Source organism: Brassica rapa, chromosome A06 (assembly GCF_000309985.2).
Source record: "Brassica rapa cultivar Chiifu-401-42 chromosome A06, CAAS_Brap_v3.01, whole genome shotgun sequence".
Taxonomy (NCBI): Eukaryota; Viridiplantae; Streptophyta; class Magnoliopsida; order Brassicales; family Brassicaceae; genus Brassica; species Brassica rapa.
The window spans coordinates 28,036,686-28,054,958 of NC_024800.2; the positions used below are offsets into that span (position 1 = coordinate 28,036,686).

The 18,273-nt window shown below is 41.8% G+C and overlaps 2 protein-coding genes and 1 pseudogene across 4 annotated transcripts; 1 reads left to right on the top strand and 2 right to left on the bottom strand.

Annotated features, from left to right (window-relative positions):
• Positions 1–163: 163 nt before the first annotated feature.
• LOC103827830 (DNA repair protein REV1) lies at positions 164–12,428 on the bottom strand. 2 transcript variants are annotated; one of them, XM_009103393.3, is made up of 22 exons: positions 12,056–12,428; positions 11,737–11,872; positions 11,532–11,647; positions 11,375–11,451; positions 10,772–11,232; positions 10,403–10,546; positions 4,616–4,748; positions 4,431–4,519; positions 4,303–4,353; positions 4,018–4,221; positions 3,736–3,855; positions 3,555–3,647; positions 3,354–3,413; positions 3,179–3,265; positions 2,955–3,038; positions 2,749–2,821; positions 2,156–2,224; positions 1,909–2,007; positions 1,010–1,820; positions 793–853; positions 534–655; positions 166–431 (listed from the first exon to the last, which is right to left on the bottom strand). In XM_009103393.3, exons 1-21 carry the CDS (start codon positions 12,196–12,198, stop codon positions 611–613), a joined length of 3,156 nt encoding a protein of 1,051 aa, XP_009101641.1. In that variant the 5' UTR covers positions 12,199–12,428; the 3' UTR covers positions 166–431; positions 534–610. The 2 variants fall into 2 exon arrangements, with proteins under 2 accessions (XP_009101642.1, XP_009101641.1); XM_009103394.3 differs by lacking the exon at positions 12,056–12,428 and having other exon boundaries at positions 164–431; positions 11,532–11,657.
• Positions 12,429–12,840: 412 nt separating this feature from the next.
• Positions 12,841–16,722, top strand: LOC103827832 (DNA polymerase eta). Of its 2 annotated transcripts, none has more exons than XM_009103395.3 (14): positions 12,841–13,145; positions 13,332–13,452; positions 13,532–13,643; positions 13,736–13,906; positions 13,987–14,151; positions 14,233–14,336; positions 14,583–14,702; positions 14,883–15,006; positions 15,071–15,184; positions 15,294–15,509; positions 15,608–15,707; positions 15,800–15,930; positions 16,068–16,184; positions 16,262–16,722. In XM_009103395.3, exons 1-14 carry the CDS (start codon positions 13,070–13,072, stop codon positions 16,613–16,615), a joined length of 2,025 nt encoding a protein of 674 aa, XP_009101643.1. In that variant the 5' UTR covers positions 12,841–13,069; the 3' UTR covers positions 16,616–16,722. The 2 variants fall into 2 exon arrangements, with proteins under 2 accessions (XP_009101643.1, XP_009101644.1); XM_009103396.3 differs by having other exon boundaries at positions 16,080–16,184.
• Positions 16,591–18,145, bottom strand: LOC103827833 (annotated as a pseudogene).
• Positions 18,146–18,273: the final 128 nt, after the last annotated feature.

Genomic DNA, 18,273 nt, shown 5'->3' on the forward strand with positions numbered 1-18,273 from the left:
AAGAAGAGACGAATGCTGAAATAACTTTGAGCGATGGTGAGGATGATGCTGATGTCGAAGCTGATGGGTTTTACCATTTTAACATCCTTACTTGTGAGGCTGGTGATACCTTTGAGGAAAATCATTATGCAGCCCTTTTGCTAACCCTAACTTAAAATATGAATATCTTCAACTCTTCATATATAACTTTAAATTATATATAAAGCTACAAATATACAAAGGAGTGTAGTTAATTTACACGAACAACGCTATACTTGTAAAGTGTGCTATTAAATACAATGGGGGTGTTTGTTTCTTGAATGTACCTCCTGTTAACAGGAAAAAGAAAAGAGAGTGGCGGCTCTGATCTTTAAGGTCTGAATCACTTCCCTACGACTGTTAAAGCTGCTTCATGTGCATTCACCACGATTCCCTTAAGGATCCACATTCTTCTGCAATGTCCAAATTCAAAATTCAGTTATATTCATAGCTTTCTTGGTTGGCAAGGAAGGTAACAAATGAAACCTGATGGTTAAACAGGAATGAGAATGTACCTGCAAGTATGCATTCTTCAGTAACATCCAGCCAAAGAGCAATTTTAAAGCATATGGTTTCTTTCAGGAAAGACATTTCAATGTATGCTCAAGCTTCCTCCATAGTGTTCACTGATCAAAGCCTATGTACAGAGAGAAGTCTGTCATTATACAGATATTAACAAATGATTCAATTCATAAATTAGCTTATCCAAAGTGGAAATTCAGTGATTTTTCTTTACATAATGATTTATAATGTAGAAGGAAAACTTCCACTGACCTGAATAAAGGGAGACACAATCTCATAGACTTGGTGGAAGAGTTGGCTCCTCGCTGCTAATCTGAAGGTAAAGTATAATCATCACCAAAAGTGGTAAGAATCTATGAAGAACAACACAAATCTTTGAATCGAATGAAAATAGTCGAATGCCAAAAATGCAATGGCATATCCATGATTGACCACAGCAGTAAGCAAAATCTATGAAATAGAATTTTACCTTTTCAGAAGGCGGAAGCAGAGATATATCTCCTCAATATCACCTTCAACCTTGATCTTAATATACTCTTTAAGAAATTCCCACACATCGTCAACAGTTTTCTCCAAATCATTGATACTTGCATCATGAAAACTCCCCACTTCTGAAATAACACGCTGGAGCACCGTGGATAACATAGGTCTTGACTGAGCCACATTGCAGTATATCTCTGAAATTTTCTCCAGAGTAGAATTGCCGCTAACTTTGAAATTCTCTACCCACAAAGGAGGATTCCCAAACCAGAGAGAGCTACTTGAGAATCCAATCTCATTCTCACCGTCATTTATATATGTTGTCTCCTTATCTTGTTTCTTACAAGTCTCCATGGGAGCATCTGACGATGACTGTTGTCTCGGGTGAGCAGGAAATGCTCCCAATACATCAGCTCTCAACTCTTCAGGTAATTCTTGTAACACAGAGACGTCGACTTGACTAAGGGATAACGGCATCAAATCATTCGTCTCGATGGCACGCTCATTAGGTGCTCTTGCAAAGGGAGGATGCGCTACATGAGGTTCATCCAAGGAGACGTGTGAAGAATCGCTGTTGATTTTTCTTTTGCCTCGTTTTTTCTCAATCAACTCAAACAGCTTTCCGCCGTAGGTTCCATCTAATTCTGTAAGGAGCTCTGGAGGAAGGTTTTCTAGAACTTCCATGTCAAGGTGACACATGGGCGGCAAGGACGAATTTGTATCACCAGACTGAACTGAGGGTTCTGCTGAATTACATTCTCGGAGACTAGAAACTCCACCAGTATCACGCCTCTTACAATCTGCTACAAGATAGTAATTAAGGAAGCAGCTTTCACAGCTATCAACTTAACCAAGACATTGTGTGGACTAAAAAGGAGTATTTATTACCTGGGATTTCTCTAACTTCTGCAGCAAAGACATGATCATCTTTTTCTGTTTGGATAGAGGCAGGCGCAGAGTTGAGCCATGATGTCAAAGTCTTTGAACCTTGAGAGTTAAGTGAACAAATATCAAATGAATGTCGAGACAACAGTGTTTGGGAATTAAATCAACTTTCTTTTCTGATTTTCTAGATAAACACACATACAGACAAGTCACAGTGAACCTTAGAGTTTTCTAAGTTTTAGTAAACTACCTTTATTAGAAGGATCTGCACCCTCAAGCTTAGAGACCTGAAGCCCAACCCCACGTACTTCCTTAACATCTATCTCAAGAGAAACAAAAGTTGAGGGTTAAGCATCCAAATTCAAGGATAGAATCCAAATTCAAGGAATAGCTCAAACGAAAATAGAATAGCAAAAGCTGCAAGCAATTCAACAGTTTGATGTCACCCACAAGGTAATAGCAAATAATATATTCCTCCAAGATTTTCAATCTCAGGGATTTCTCATAGTCGTGTAGTACTGTAAAATATTATTTGCAAACTTTTAAGCTTCTACAAGTCAATAAAATGGTCCCAGAAAATCGATAAAACAATTAAATGCATCTACTTGCGGAAATAATAACTTGACAATAAACAGCCACTTAGGAGAGAATCTCCAAGAGCTTGCCACAGGTTCATCTAATCTTTTCAAACTAGTCTTATGACTCTTGTCCATTTTCCATAACATTTGAAAAAAAATTCAGATAAGCTGCTTCTTGCATTGCATGCGAAGGACTTGAATAGGCTCAATTGAGAGTAAAAGTAACAACAAAACCATCTTTCAAAAGCACATAAGGCCCACTTACCCAAGTTAAACGACCCAAACAACTTCTTTGAAATCCTCTGTAACACTTCTATGTCATCAGTAGCGGCAGGCACCTATAGCATCCATGTTAATCAGCGTGGCTTTAAGGATTACACAAGCATATTTGAAAAATACTGCACTTAGCAACCGTGAGAGAAAAGAAAACTATCATCATGTTTCACATTAACTTATATGGTACCAACTCACAGTGATTGAACGGCTAAAGTTGTCACAGTCACCACAACCCATATACTTCGCAGGTTCTCCAGCATCTTTTTTTCTCTTTTTTATCTGAAACAGCACCACACCACAAAACCTTCAATGTTTTTTCTCATGATAAATGCTTTCATCATGGCATATAATACCCAATGTGAAATAAAAGCATAAGCCTAACTACTTTTACAGCAATAAAATTAAGGAAGGCATCATACCTTAAGAGTAAAAGTGCGTCCTATCATTTCACATCCTTGCAGTCGCAGAGAAACTTCCTTGCATAGGCATTGGAGGAAGTGTTGAACCTGCAATCGTCAGCAACCACACACATTCTTTGTTAAACATCAAATGAATTCTGTTTGGAAAAAAGGCATAATTCACGAGAATACATACATCTTGCTGATCTCTAAACCTTACGCCCCAATTCACTTCAGCCCCTATGGACTTGCTCTCCTGTAAATAAAAAAGTCTCCAGGTTACTGGTTGAGCTAAATTATAAGCTCACATATAAGACATGCTAAAAGAAAAATATCACCTATAGCGAGAAAAACTAGGAAATGTAAAACGAATGAGTGAGTCAAGTGCTAAGCAGACCTGCACCGCCGTAACAGACCGAAGGTCTAGTCCTCTGCTATAACTCCAAAGCATCTCCCCGGTTTTCACGCCAAAATCCTTTTGAAGAGAATCCTGCAAAAAGATGATAGATTTTTTTTCTAGGTTACTGTCACAATTTCACCTTTTCCCAGACATGCTCACAACCACAAAGATGTTTTACCTTTGATATCAAACGTAACTGTCTACAGGTTTGAATATTTTGCATCTCCAGCTTCTCCTTCAACACAGAACCTACACCAGGAAGTGTGCCGACTGCAAGCTGATCTAAGAACTCCTCTACCTGCAAAAACGGCACACACTACCATAAACCGAGCTTCTATACAAAATGGCTTCTACATTCAAGAAAATAACCACAGCTCATAGTCCATAGACCTCTTTCCACTAGTACAAGTCACTGAACAAACATATACACTAAAAATAGAAAGCAGTTTACAGAAATTACCTTCTCTGCAGAGATATGAAACTGACCGGCTGGTTTAGCAACTCTGGTAGCAAGGCGAGCCATTAGCATAGTACCGCCTATCCCAGCACTTGCACTGCATCCAGTAGTGTCAAGGATCTCTTTTCTTATTGTTGATGCTAAGAACTCAGGTTCTACATCCCTCAAATCCGAGACATCTAAAAAGGCTTCATCGCAGCTTACCGCCTAACACCAAAAAAAAGAAACATTATTTTTAACAGTAGGTTAAGGCCAGCAACTAGAAAATGGATCTTTTTGAAGGCTGACCTGAACTTTTCTGCAATGCCTATGCAGGATGTCATAAAACTGATCAGCTACCTACAATTGAGTTGCAATGTCAAACACGCTGTACCGACTCGACAACAAAAAAGACACACTCAACTCCAAAAAAGTACCTCTTCATAGGCTTCAAAGTTGTAAGGAACAATAACAAGCTGAGGACAAAGGTCTTTGGCATGTCTTACAAACATACCTGCCTTCACTCCTAGATTTAGAAAATTGCAACAAGTTAGTACAAAAGCAGAAAAATGACCCATAGCATAACTAAGCTTAAGAAAGATTACTTTAGTATAAGACAGACCATAAGCCCGAGCTGGATAGTTTGCAGAGGAAATTTCCGCCGTTCCTTTCGGACTATCTGAGTGACATACGGCTACTGGCTTGTCTTGTAATTCAAGACGGTTCCTGATTACCACTGACACAAAGAAGGAATCCTGGGATAATATCACAAATTTGAATAATTAGAATGCAACAACTGAAAGTGAAAAAAAAAAGAAGCAATCCTAGATCGCAAGCTCAAGCATTTTTTCACTTTCTTAGGTGGCTAATTTCACGCTTAAACATCTATTTATTGTAATGCGGGAAATGTGTTACGTATGAGGCTAGAAGGCCGCCAATACTGTTCCAGTACGAGAGGAGAAAGAAAGGCCCAGCTCAGAAAGAGTGACTAAGCATCTAGAAGGAATCAACAAAAGAGGAGGAAGGATGAATCACAGCAACGGCCTTGGGCACGAGCACATGGGTTGTCTGTGACGTGTCCCCTGCTTTCTCACTTTATAAGTAGTAGTAAGGAATAATAGTTGGTTATCGAGAGAGAGGATCGATCTAGTAGTGATTGGAGAGAGAGTACTCCTGTGTAAAAACTCTAAATCATTGTATTTGCTTGTTCTTTAAGGAATCTTTATAAAGTTCTTTATACGATCGAGCTTTTACATTATTAGTCGTAACAAACTTGGTATCAGAGCAAGACGAACCTGAGGGCTTGTGATGGGACCAAAGAAGAACGACGACAAGGTGGCCGAGCAGATCCATCGCGATGATGATCGTATTGTGGCGGTGGAGAGCAAGCTATCAGCGGTGGAGGAGCGATTGAACGAGATGATGAAGTTCATCGCCAGTGGGTTTGAGAGGATCGAGCTGCGGAAGGAGGATCAGACGGAGGGAAGGGATCGGCGAGGAGAAGGGCTGATACCCTCTGGTCTGAACTCCAACCCAGCTGGTGCTTCTAAACCGATGGTGCTGCAGGGTGAAGGCTCGGGGAAACAGATCCTTGAAGAACCGAGAAGCATCTCCGGAGTGAGGTCTACGGTGGCGTCAGGACTAGGAGCGGGTTCTGTCAACACCCAACCCTCATACCGGAGTATCTTGGGGGGCAAGGAAGAATGGTTACCGAAGAGAATGGAGATCCCGACGTTTGACGGGGAAGAGTCGGAGAACTGGGTGTTACGTGTGGAACAATATTTTGAGTTGGGAGATTTTACGGAGGAAGAAAAGTTGCGCGCCGTCAGGATGTGTTTTATCGGCGACGCGTTACCTTGGTACCGGTGGGAAAGGAGTCGAAATCCGTTCCTGAGCTGGGAGCAGATGAAGACAAGGGTATTGGAGCAGTTCTCGGCGGTGCGTGACACGAGCGCCGGTGAACGTATCCTGTGTCTCAGACAAACCGGGACGGTGCGAAGCTTTCGCAGCGAGTTTATCGCGTTAGCCTCCAACGCTCCGGAAATTCCCGATCCGATCTTAGAGATGGCTTTTATGAATGGGTTGAAACCTAAAATAAAAGCGGGAGTGAAGATGATGAGTGTAAGGGGGCTAGAGAAGGTGATGGACGCCGCGAAATTGGTGGAGGACTGGTCCGAAGGGGGAGAAACGGCGGAGGAGACGGCAGAGACGCCGTCTAAAACGGGCCGTGTTACGAGTAATCGACATCAGGCCCAAACTAATAAACCGGCCCAATCAACCGGTCAAAGCCCAAACCTCAACAAAGGGAGGTCCACTACCAACGCAACGACGGCGTCGAGCAACACCCAGACAAAACCGAATCACAATCGATTGAAGGCTCCCTTTCGACGATTGACTCCGGCGGAGGTGGCGAAATGGAAGGCGGAGGGGTTGTGTTACCGATGTGACGAGAAGTACATCTACCCCCACCGTTGCGCGCAGCCCGAAGTGGTGGTTTTGATGGTACTGGAGGATGGAACAGAGATAGACGTGTCAAACTGTTCTGTCGAGTTAGAGGAGGAGGAGATCGCAAAGGAAGTGGAAGTAGCAGCGATCTCGATCAGTTCCATTGTGGGAATCTCGTCAACACGCACAATCAAGCTCAAAGGAAAGTTGATGGGAAAGGAGGTGGTGGTTCTGATCGACAGTGGAGCCACCCACAATTTCGTATCAAAGGAGCTAGTGACACAGTTGAAGTTACAGACGGATAGAACTCGCGGTTACAGTGTAATGACAGCCGGTGGAGTTACTTTCAAAGGAGCGGGGTTGTGTAGCGAGTTAGAGTTGGAGCTGCAAGGTTGCACGATCACCTCCAGTTTCCTACCCTTGGAGTTAGGGAGCGCTGATATCATACTGGGCATTCAGTGGTTGGAAACACTAGGGAACATGAAGGTCAATTGGAAGCTACAAATTCTACGTTTCAAGGTGGGAGCGCATAAGTATGTCCTACAAGGAGACCCCAGCATCTGTTGTTCAGCGGCATCTCTAAAGTCTATTTTTAAGACTTTACAGCAGGACGGAGAGGCAATGCTGATTGAATATAATGGTATGCAGATGGAGGGAGAAGAATCCGGGAAAGCGTCCCAGATTCCTCCATCCTTACAAGATGTCCTGAAAGAGTTTCCAGAGGTCTTTGATGAGCCTAGGGGGCTCCCCCCCTCAAGAGGAAAGGCCCACGCTATTGAGCTGAAGAAGGAAGCAAGCCCCGTGAGCGTCAGGCCCTTTCGATACCCTCAAGCTCAACGCGAGGAGATTGAGAAACAGATTGCAGCTATGCTTGCAGCAGGGATCATCAGGGACAGTAACAGCCCGTTCTCGAGTCCTGTGCTGTTGGTAAAGAAGAAGGACGGAAGCTGGCGGTTCTGCGTTGATTACCGCGCCTTAAACAAGGTCACTATCGCAGACTGCTACCCTATACCAATGATAGATCAATTGCTGGATGAGCTGCAAGGAGCAGTCATTTTTTCGAAGTTGGATTTGAAGTCAGGTTACCATCAAATCTTGGTGAAGGCGGAGGACGTGCAGAAGACAGCGTTCCGCACTCACGACGGCCACTATGAGTTCTTAGTGATGCCGTTCGGACTGTCAAACGCACCAGCTACATTTCAGTCGCTGATGAATGAGATATTCCGAAGCTACTTGCGGAAATTCGTCCTCGTCTTCTTCGATGACATATTAGTCTACAGTAAGACAGAGGAGGAACACGCAGGACATCTCCGCCTGGTGCTGGAGATACTAAAAGCGCAGAAGTTATATGCCAACCAAAAAAAGTGCGAATTTGGGAGCTCACGAATCGAGTACTTGGGGCATGTAATCAGTAAGGAAGGAGTAGCAGCTGACGAGGGGAAGATCCAAGCTATGACAAACTGGGCGACGCCAAAAACCGTGAAGGAGTTGCGCGGGTTCTTGGGTTTAACTGGGTACTATAGGAAGTTTGTGCAAAGCTATGGAGAGATTGCGAGACCTTTAACGACATTGCTTCGCAAGGATCAGTTCAGATGGTCGGAAGGGGCAACGGGTGCTTTCCAGCAGTTGAAGAGTGCCATGACAACAGTACCGGTGCTTGCTTTGCCTGATTTCAAGGAGCAGTTTGTAGTGGAATCAGATGCATCAGGAATAGGCTTGGGAGCGGTCTTGATGCAGAAGCAGCGGCCCATCGCGTACTTTAGTCAAGCACTGACCGAGAGGCAACAGATGAAGTCCGTATATGAGAGGGAGCTAATGGCAATAGTCTTTGCCATACAGAAGTGGCGTCATTACTTACTCGGAAGAAAGTTTCTAGTAAGAACGGATCAGAAGAGCCTCAAGTTTTTACTGGAGCAGCGTGAAATCAACATGGAATATCAGAAATGGCTGACGAAGATTCTTGGTTTCGACTTCGACATTCATTACAAACCCGGGCTCGAGAATAAAGCCGCTGACGGCCTCTCTCGAAGAAGTGCAGTGCCAGAGTTATTCGCAGTGTCGGTTCCAGTATCTATTCAGTTGGAGGAAGTCGGTTCTGAGGTGGGAAAGGATGAAGAATTGTCTAAGATTATGGAAGATCTGTCTCGAGATCCGACCTCACACTCTACCTACTCCATGGTACAAGGGAGACTGTTGAGACATGGGAAGCTTGTGCTACCTAAGACGTCTCAGTTGATTGGAGTTATTTTGAAAGAATACCATGACAGCAAGTATGGGGGACATGGGGGAGTATTAAAGACACAAAAACGCATTGGAGCTTTGTTCTACTGGCAGGGCATGATGACTGACATTAGGAAGTATGTAGCGTCATGTCAGACTTGCCAACGACAGAAGTACTCCACGTTGGCACCGGGGGGCCTTCTCCAGCCTTTACCAATACCGTCCAACGTGTGGGAAGACATCTCGCTTGATTTCATTGAGGGCTTGCCTAAGTCGGGAGGAGTCAACACGGTTCTTGTGGTGATAGACCGTCTTACAAAGTACGCTCACTTTGTGGGTCTCAGGCACCCGTTCACTGCTGTTGATGTGGCTATGGTCTTCGTGCAGGAGATAGTGAGACTACATGGGTTCCCTAAAACCATAGTGTCAGATCGTGACAGGATATTCACAGGGCAGTTTTGGAAGGAGTTGTTCCGTTTAGCAGGAACCAGTCTATGCTTTTCAACGGCTTACCATCCACAGTCTGACGGCCAGACCGAGGTTACCAACCGGGGATTAGAAACATATCTACGTTGTTTTGCGGGAGAGAAACCTCGTACGTGGGCAAGCTTCTTGCAGTGGGCGGAGTTCAGCTACAACACGTCGTTCCACTCTGCTATTAATATGTCACCATTCCAGGCTTTGTATGGTAGAGAGCCACCGTCGCTGTTACGCTACGAGAATGGTTCTACCAATAATGCTGAGTTGGAAGCAAGGCTGCAGGAGCGTGATGACAATCTGGTATTGCTTCGCCAGCAGTTGTTGAAAGCTCAGCAGACTATGAAGGCAAGAGCAGATGAGCACAGGAGGGAAGTGGAGTTCCAAGTAGGGGATAAGGTCTTCGTGAAACTCAGGCCTTACAGACAGAAAACGTTGGCAAAGAGGGTGAATGAGAAGCTATCGGCTCGCTTCTATGGGCCGTACGAGGTAGAGAGTCGTGTAGGGAAGGTGGCGTATAAACTACGTTTACCAGCAGAGGCTCGCATTCACCCCACGTTTCATGTTTCACAGCTAAAGAAAGCAGTGGGTGAGTCCTTCGAGTCAGTGACCCTGCCATCACAGCTCACCGCTGACGGGGTATTGGAGGTAGTTCCAGAGGCCGTGCGAGCTCACAGGTTCAATACCACGACGGGCCATGAAGAAGTGTTGATCAAATGGGTCGGGTTGACAGAAGCTGACTGCACGTGGGAATGGAAGAGTGTGATTGAGAAGCAGTTTCCAGAGCTTGACCTTGAGGACAAGGTCAGTTTCAATGGAGGGGGTAATGTTACGTATGAGGCTAGAAGGCCGCCAATACTGTTCCAGTACGAGAGGAGAAAGAAAGGCCCAGCTCAGAAAGAGTGACTAAGCATCTAGAAGGAATCAACAAAAGAGGAGGAAGGATGAATCACAGCAACGGCCTTGGGCACGAGCACATGGGTTGTCTGTGACGTGTCCCCTGCTTTCTCACTTTATAAGTAGTAGTAAGGAATAATAGTTGGTTATCGAGAGAGAGGATCGATCTAGTAGTGATTGGAGAGAGAGTACTCCTGTGTAAAAACTCTAAATCATTGTATTTGCTTGTTCTTTAAGGAATCTTTATAAAGTTCTTTATACGATCGAGCTTTTACATTATTAGTCGTAACAAAATGCAGAAAAGAGGTCATGGCTTTCTTTTGTTTTCCCTACATAGGATACAGAAAACAGGCTAGAGAGTTGAAATTACCAAATCGATGTGGATAATGGTTGATTTATTGGCATTTTCAGCTGTATTCTGGCCAGAATCTGTCCATTTAAGTCCATTAAAAGAGCCGTGGAATCTTTTACAGTATCTGTTTCTCCATGTTCCAATAAAATGCAGCCTTGAATTCTGCAGAAACAAAATTAAATATGGAAAAAGTATCTTCAGAGTCTGCTTTGCTGTAATACTATGCATCCTAATTATATAAATTGACACTGAAACCCTCTTAGTTCCACACCTGAGACTGAGAGGACTATATATCTCAGCCAGAGATAGTTATCATTACATAACTGAATCCCTTGTACAAAAAACGGTGAGCAAAAACAGGCTAACAATATTTCTATAAAGATTTACCTTGAAGTAGTTTTCCACAAAATTGGGGTCCTCGACAGTTGAATGGCGCCTTACAGAGGATCCAGCAGCAGGCGCAACCGGTTTTCCATGGGAGGATTTGTTGTCCGAAGCAGAAGGCAGATTGGAAGTGGGCTGGAGTTCACTAGTAAGTTCTTTCTCTTCCTTGTCATAGTTACCAAGTGTTTCTGCATTCACTTCAGAAGATTTCAGTTTGTCAGTTCTTGTTTGGGCAGTCATTTCTGGAGTAGTCTTCTCAGTATAAACGCCATCAATTTCATCAACAACGTTGTCTCTTGATTCCTCTGAATCTCCTGCTATAATTGAACTTCCCTCTTCAGCTTCACTGTATCCAGTTTCAGGTTGAGAAGATGTAACCGGCGGATTGGAATGTCTTCTGGGTGCAAAAAACGCAGACAACTTTGGCTGGGTATCATTCAGTTGATCTAGCTGGTAAGGAACCCCTAGATTGTGACAAACACAGAAAAGAGCATTCAAACAGATGACCAAACAATTATGTGCAATGAAAAAAATGATCAAATCCAAAATTTTCTACAAATGTTTGCATAGTTCTAAGTGAAACTGAAAAGTCTGGTGTGGACTTACATCCCAAAAGTCTGTTGGCAGAGATAGAGTCCACTATCCATGAGGGTTTCACAACAGGTAACCCTCTGCTGAATGCTCTGATTAGAAAGAAAAAAAAGAAACCTTTTTTTCAATAAACGAACATGGGAGTTTGTAAGAAACTGAGAAGGACACTAACCGTAGATTCTTGACTTTACTATCTGGAAGATTGCTGCAGATGATATGTGTTACAGAAGGCCTAGAAAAGTAGTTCTCGAATCTCCCACCATACCTCAGCATGTAACCTCGCAATTCCTAGACAGATCTAAACACTGTTAAACCACAGATCTATACAAATAAATACTGGATCCTGAGTAATATAAACCAAAGCAATAGAGGTAAACCTGATGGGAAGGAATGGTGAAACCATCCACAAAGATTGAAACCCCTTGGAATATAAGCTCCTCAGAACCCGAAACACCACTAGAAGCCTCGGTTTCAAATTGGTTCTGTAGTTTCCGATTTTTCACTTCCATGTAACTGCAAAACAATGCTCACTGTTTCATGCCTAGTTTATAAGACAAGTAAAGATTACACAGAAAATTAAGACATTAAAATGCCAAACCAAACACTTTCAGAGGGAAAGTCCAAACCTTTACATCGTAATTTCAAAAACCCACCACTACTACTACTACAAGTGTTACATAGAATTTAGAGAAGAACCTTCCGAAATTGGAAAATGGAGAAGAACGATAAGAAGAAGAAGCGGCGCCCCATGCGGCGCCTAGGGTTTTCTGATTGCTCTTCTTAGACTTCTTGCTACTCCCACTGTTCCCTGAAGAATTGGAACCGATGCTACGCTTCATTGCAGAGACGGAGAAGAAGCTTTCAACGCAATTTTTTTCCAAATCGTGAAGTCAGTGCAGGGGGTTTATATATAAAACACGAACTTTTTCAAGTTAGTACTCAAACTTATTTCTTTCTTTCATAAATACCCATTACTTTCAAAATTATCATTTACTTATATTTTTTTCTTATCTCATCCGTAATGATTTAAATTTGGTCTTTGCTATTCGAGCTTACTCAAGGTTCTAAAAGGCACCTAGGACCCACTCTAGGCGGCAACTCGGTTCAATCCGAAACGATTTTTTTAAAATCTGATTTATACTGATTTATACGATTCAAATTGGTTTAAACTATTCTAAATCGATTTAAATTTATCTAAATATATGAAATTAAGCAATAATATTATTATAAATCTACAAATTTGTCTAATTTCTTATGTTTTGCATATTTAATTTTTATAATTCTTCATAATAATTTTATAATTAAACTTAAAACTAAAATATGTTATATAAATATATAATATAAATAAAATAAATCAATATATTGCCAATGCTTAGGACCCGAATAATCCGTCTAATCGCTACTCCTCTGTAAAACGCCTAGTAACCGCCTAGCAAATTTTAGAACACTGAGCCTACTAGCGTATTAAAAGTAAACAAATATTAAAGTCGAGAATAATCTTTACTTTCGTTTAGATTAGATGGAAGGTGTTTTGTAGGTTAGATAGTAGTTCAGGGGCTATATATCTAAAGCAAATAGTTTAAGGGGTTTTTTGTTAATTATTATTTTCGCGCGCTATCCCCAGAAAAAAAAAACCCCCCTTTCTTGTTCCGCTCTCGATTTTCTCTGATTACTGTGTAGAAAAGATTCAATTTTGAGAAAGAAAAAGAAATGCCAGTGGCGAGACCAGAGACATCGGATGCAAGAGTTATCGCTCATGTCGACATGGATTGCTTCTACGTTCAAGGTCTCTTTTACCTATCTAGCCCTAATTGTATACAGTCGCTGTACACTTAAGTGAGAGAAGGTCCCAATGGATTATTATAGAGCTCTTTCGAATTTGAAAAACTGTTGGGTTTCCAATTTCTGGAAAAGGGTTTTGTTTGTTTCTCATTGGCTGTGTTAAAGTTGTCTCCTTTTATTACATGATTAGTGGAGCAACGGAAGCAACCGGAGTTGCGAGGACTTCCTACTGCGGTTGTACAGTACAATGAATGGCAAGGTGGTGCTTTGATTGCTGTTAGCTACGAGGCACGTAGCTGTGGCGTCAAACGGTTAGTCTAATTCAACAATATGCTTCTTTCCCCTCCTCCCAATTGTGTTTATTGTGTGTCTAAAGGATGAAACTTTCAGGTCCATGAGAGGTGAGGAGGCTAAAGCTGCTTGCCCTGAGATTCAGTTGGTTCAAGTTCCTGTCGCTCGTGGTAAAGCTGACCTGAATACATATCGCAGTGCGGGTTCAGAGGTTGTTGGAGGAAGTGGGAGTATGTTGAAAATGTTTGTGTTTGTGTCTAACTATATGCTAAAGTTATCATCCACTTGTATGTCTCTCCGTAGGTGGTTTCGATTCTAGCGCAAAGCGGTAAATGTGAGAGGGCTTCGATTGATGAAGTGTATCTCGACCTCACCGATGCAGCAGAAAGCATGCTGGCCGATGCGCCTCCAGAGAGTTTGGAATCTATAGATGAGGAAGCTCTTAAATCTCATATTCTTGGGATGAGCAGAGAGGTGTTTGATTAAGGTTCTTCTAATATTTTGATCTTAAGTTGTTTCTATTGTGATACAGATTTTTTTTGGCTTTGGTTCAGGATGGAGATGATTTTAAGGAGAGTGTCCGTGATTGGATATGTAGAAAAGATGCTGATCGCCGTGATAAGTTATTAGGTTGTGGGATCATCATTGTTGCAGAACTACGGAAACAAGTGTTGAAGGAGACTGAGTTTAGCTGTTCTGCTGGCATTGCCCATAACAAGGCAAGAAGCTATTTGTTTTGTATGTTTTTGTTTCCTTTTATTGCTAGTATAGTGAGTGACAACATGTAACTTAACAAGCAGATGCTAGCCAAACTTGCTAGTGGAATGAACAAACCTGCCCAGCAAACTGTTGTACCATATTCAGCTGTACAGGAACTTCTCAGTTCTTTGCCAATAAAGAAAATGTAAGTTAGCTTGATCAAATTTACTGACCCCAGTGCATATTTTCTTTATAAGAATTAAATCATTTGTGTTTTACACATGTTAATTTATGTATAAACCTGTAAGATTTGCTTCTTCTTTTTTTGGTGTGTTCTAATAAGTTTAAGCATGTCTTAAATTGTGCTTTGCATCTTTAATCTATGCCCCATGACCATAATTATTAGTTGCTGTCGGCGATTATTTAGAAACTCTAATTATGTATCTTGCAGGAAACAACTGGGAGGAAAGCTGGGAACTAGCTTGCAAACTGACTTGGGAATTGACACTGTGGGGGACTTGTTGCAGTTTTCTGAAACTAAGCTGCAAGAACATTACGGAATAAATACAGGGTAATAGTAGAAAATATAGAAACTTGTTCTCCTGGACTCTTAGGCTAGTGATGATTCTTAAATACTTTTAACGAAATGACTGTGTTTGCCTAAATGTGCTTAACATAAAATTAAAAGGATATGGGACTTCGTACTTGTTTGTAACCAGGTTATTAATACTTGTTTTAATATGGCTTGTAGTACATGGTTATGGAATATTGCAAGAGGGATCAGTGGGGAAGAAGTGCAAGGCCGTCTTCTCCCCAAAAGCCATGGTTCTGGAAAGACATTTCCAGGACCTCGTGCTTTGAGGTCACTCTCAAATGTAAGACTTGAATCTCAGCCATACCATATAACTGTTTTCTTAATGAGATCTGTTATACTTTTAGGTTCAGCATTGGCTGAATCAGCTTTCGGAAGAACTATACGAGCGTCTCAGCTCTGACTTGGAGCAGAATAAGCGAATTGCAAGCACCCTTACCCTTCATGCCAGCGCTTTCATAGTACTTAATTTGCCTCTTGTATTTGTGTTTGCACAAATGTTTGATTCGTTATATCTCTCTGCAAAAGACTTCGACTTAAAAACAATTTTGTTGGCGAAATGTAATGCAGTCAAAGGATTCAGATTCTCACAAGAAATTTCCTTCAAAGTCATGTCCTCTGAGATATGGGGTAACCAAGATTCAAGAAGATGCCTTTAACTTGTTCCAAGCTGCGTTGCGTGAGTACATGGGACCTTTCGGGACTAAACCTCAAGGCAATAAGAAAGAAACATGGAGAATAACAGGACTCTCTGTTTCAGCAAGCAAGATCGTGGATATACCATCTGTAAGTTTCATTTCCACTAAGACTTTTCTAGCTATTGATCACTATCAAACATTTAGGTAGCTGGTTGTCTGCACTGAACTGATATCTTATGACCGTAGGGCACAAGCTCGATTATGAGATATTTTCAAGGTCAATCAACTATTCCTTCTAGTTCAACAAGTGGTTGTCCTCAAGAACATGTAGCGGTGACTCCCTCAGGTATTCCATAGTTTTCCTGTGTATTTGCAGAAGTTACTACTGTTCTTGAATCTGGTAACTTAGTTACATGTTTTGTCTTGTAATATGTGTAGTTAGTGAAAGTTGTTCAGAACAGAAATCAGTAGAAACTCGAGCATCAATACCTGAAGAAGACATCACCATAACTTATACTTCGCCTGATTTAGACAACTCATATAGAGACAGTGACATAGTCCTTGAAAAGGTATCTATACCAGAAAGTATTTACTCTCATATCTCAAGAGATTATAAATGTGAAGAGGTTCGGTATAGTTTGAATGACTCAAGAGCTTGTTTATGTTATCAAGTAACTGTTGTACCCTTGAAGAACCAACTGTGCAGTTTCCTTGTCAGGATGCCTCTTGTCAATCAAATGAAGCAAAGGAGTTTCCAACCCAATCAGGCACACAAACAAAGACAATTGGGCGGAAGATAAACAACTCCAAGGAAAAGAATCGGGTATGCTGGTTTATAACCGTTTCTTTTGCTATCTTCTACCTTTTTCTGAGAATCTGTTTTGGTTTGTATGTTCTTAGGGAATGCCTTCAATTGTCGATATCTTTAAGAATTACAATGCAAGTCCTCAAGCAAGGCAAGAGACTCAAGAAGATTCAACCGTGTCATTAACAAGTAACAGAGGCAACTTGAGTAGCTCCACCAGCCATAATAGTGAAGTGAATCAAGAGGTAGAAGATAGAAGAGACACAAACTGGGGATATAAGGTTGGTGAAATTGATCAGTCTGTTTTCGATGAGTTACCCTATGAGATTCAACGAGAATTCAGGAGTTTCCTACGTCCTAATAAACGGCCTAACGCTGGTAAAAGCAAAAGTGGTGATGGCTCTGCTTCTTCAAGCATTGCTCATTATTTTCAACCATTGAAGAGATAGATTCAGGCTCTTGCGTCTCTATGGTTAACTCTGTATTGTATTGTATAGTCATTTTTTCTTGTTTGAGATGTAACATTTTATTTACAAAATACAAGAGATTATTATCATTCAGTATTCTAGAAAAAAAGGTTAGGCCACTCTAGTTTCTTAGCATGGGGACCTTTTTACTTGTGTGCCTAATCAAAATTTTGTATAAAACGTTATTTTCAGAAAGTCAATAATGTTAATTATATAATTAATCAAACTTCTTCTAAAAGACTTGCCTTATTTTCTTGCCAACAAATATGACTTCTCTTCCTGTACAAAACATGTATCAGTCGACTGAAGCGGCCTCTTGAATGGTTTGGTGCTCTTGGCCGTCTATCCAACGGCTCTCTACTGGGTTTTATTCCAATTCTCTTTCATCATGGTGCCTATTGGCATTTGTCTTTTTCTTTCTTTGTTTTATGGGTTGTGTCTTTTGTAGCAGGGTTCCTATGGGGAGGTCCCTCAAACTCTATATTTTCTAAAACAAATCATCATTAAAAAATCTATACTATACTAAAAGGTAAATAAGCTCAATGCTTAAGGCATCCACATCAGATTAAATAATCAGCCAATTAGAGAGTTTGGTTTTACCATGTCACCATCGATTTTGATTAAAGAAAAGTGAAACCGGGTCTTTGCGTGGGCTTTCAAATTATGTTATGGCCCAAAATTAAACATAAAACGCCTACACCTATGTTCAGTCGTCAACTCCGTCTCTTCCGCTTCGTTTCAACAAATCCTAAACTCTGTCTAGCCGTTACTGCGACCCTTACTTCGTCGATCAATGATGTTCTTTAATCTTTACTCACTTCGTTCCACCTCCCATTGGTCCCACGACCACCAAAATTCTTCGGCTCGCACCGCATCGGATCCGCCACAAGCAGCGTCCTATCATACCTAATCAGAATATCCTTCACATCCTTCTTCGACTGCTCATCCACATACTTCTGGTAGAACGCCACGAGAGCTTTAGCGAGACTCTGACGGATGGTGTAAACCTGGGAAGTGTGACCACCACCCTTGACGCGGATCCTCATGTCCACGCCTGCGAAACGGTGCTTCCCGAGGAGAAGGGGTTGAAGAGCTCGATCGGGCAGCCGTTGAGCTTGATCAGACCGCATCCGCGTTTGCAGTGGGTGACAGCCACCGCTGTCTTCTTCCTTCCGAAGCATTGCACAGATTCAGCAGCTGGTTTGGTCGCCATGGTTAGGGGGTGATTCTCCCACACCTCTGTTCTCACCGTCATTGACGCTATCCGACACATGCTCTTCATATGGCATCAAGTTAGCTTGATGTCTACTTTTAGATTTTCATTGCTTTTCAAAATATATGTGTTGATTTCCACATAACGTTATGTTACCGTGCCGTTTGGTCAATCAGTTTTCCTGACGTGTTTAAAAAACACGTCACCTTGCCGTCAGTTCAATATCATCCCCGCATGTTTTTATGGACTACTATATCCAACCCACCATTGGCTACTTCAACTGGTTAGTGTTTGTAGAGCCAAAATGCTTATAATTGCCAACTCCAAGTAATATTCTAATTCAGCCTCTCTTTTGCGACTCTGACCAATCTTATATTTGTATATTGTCTCAGGTTGGGTTCTAACCCAGAGATTAAAAAGCTGGTGA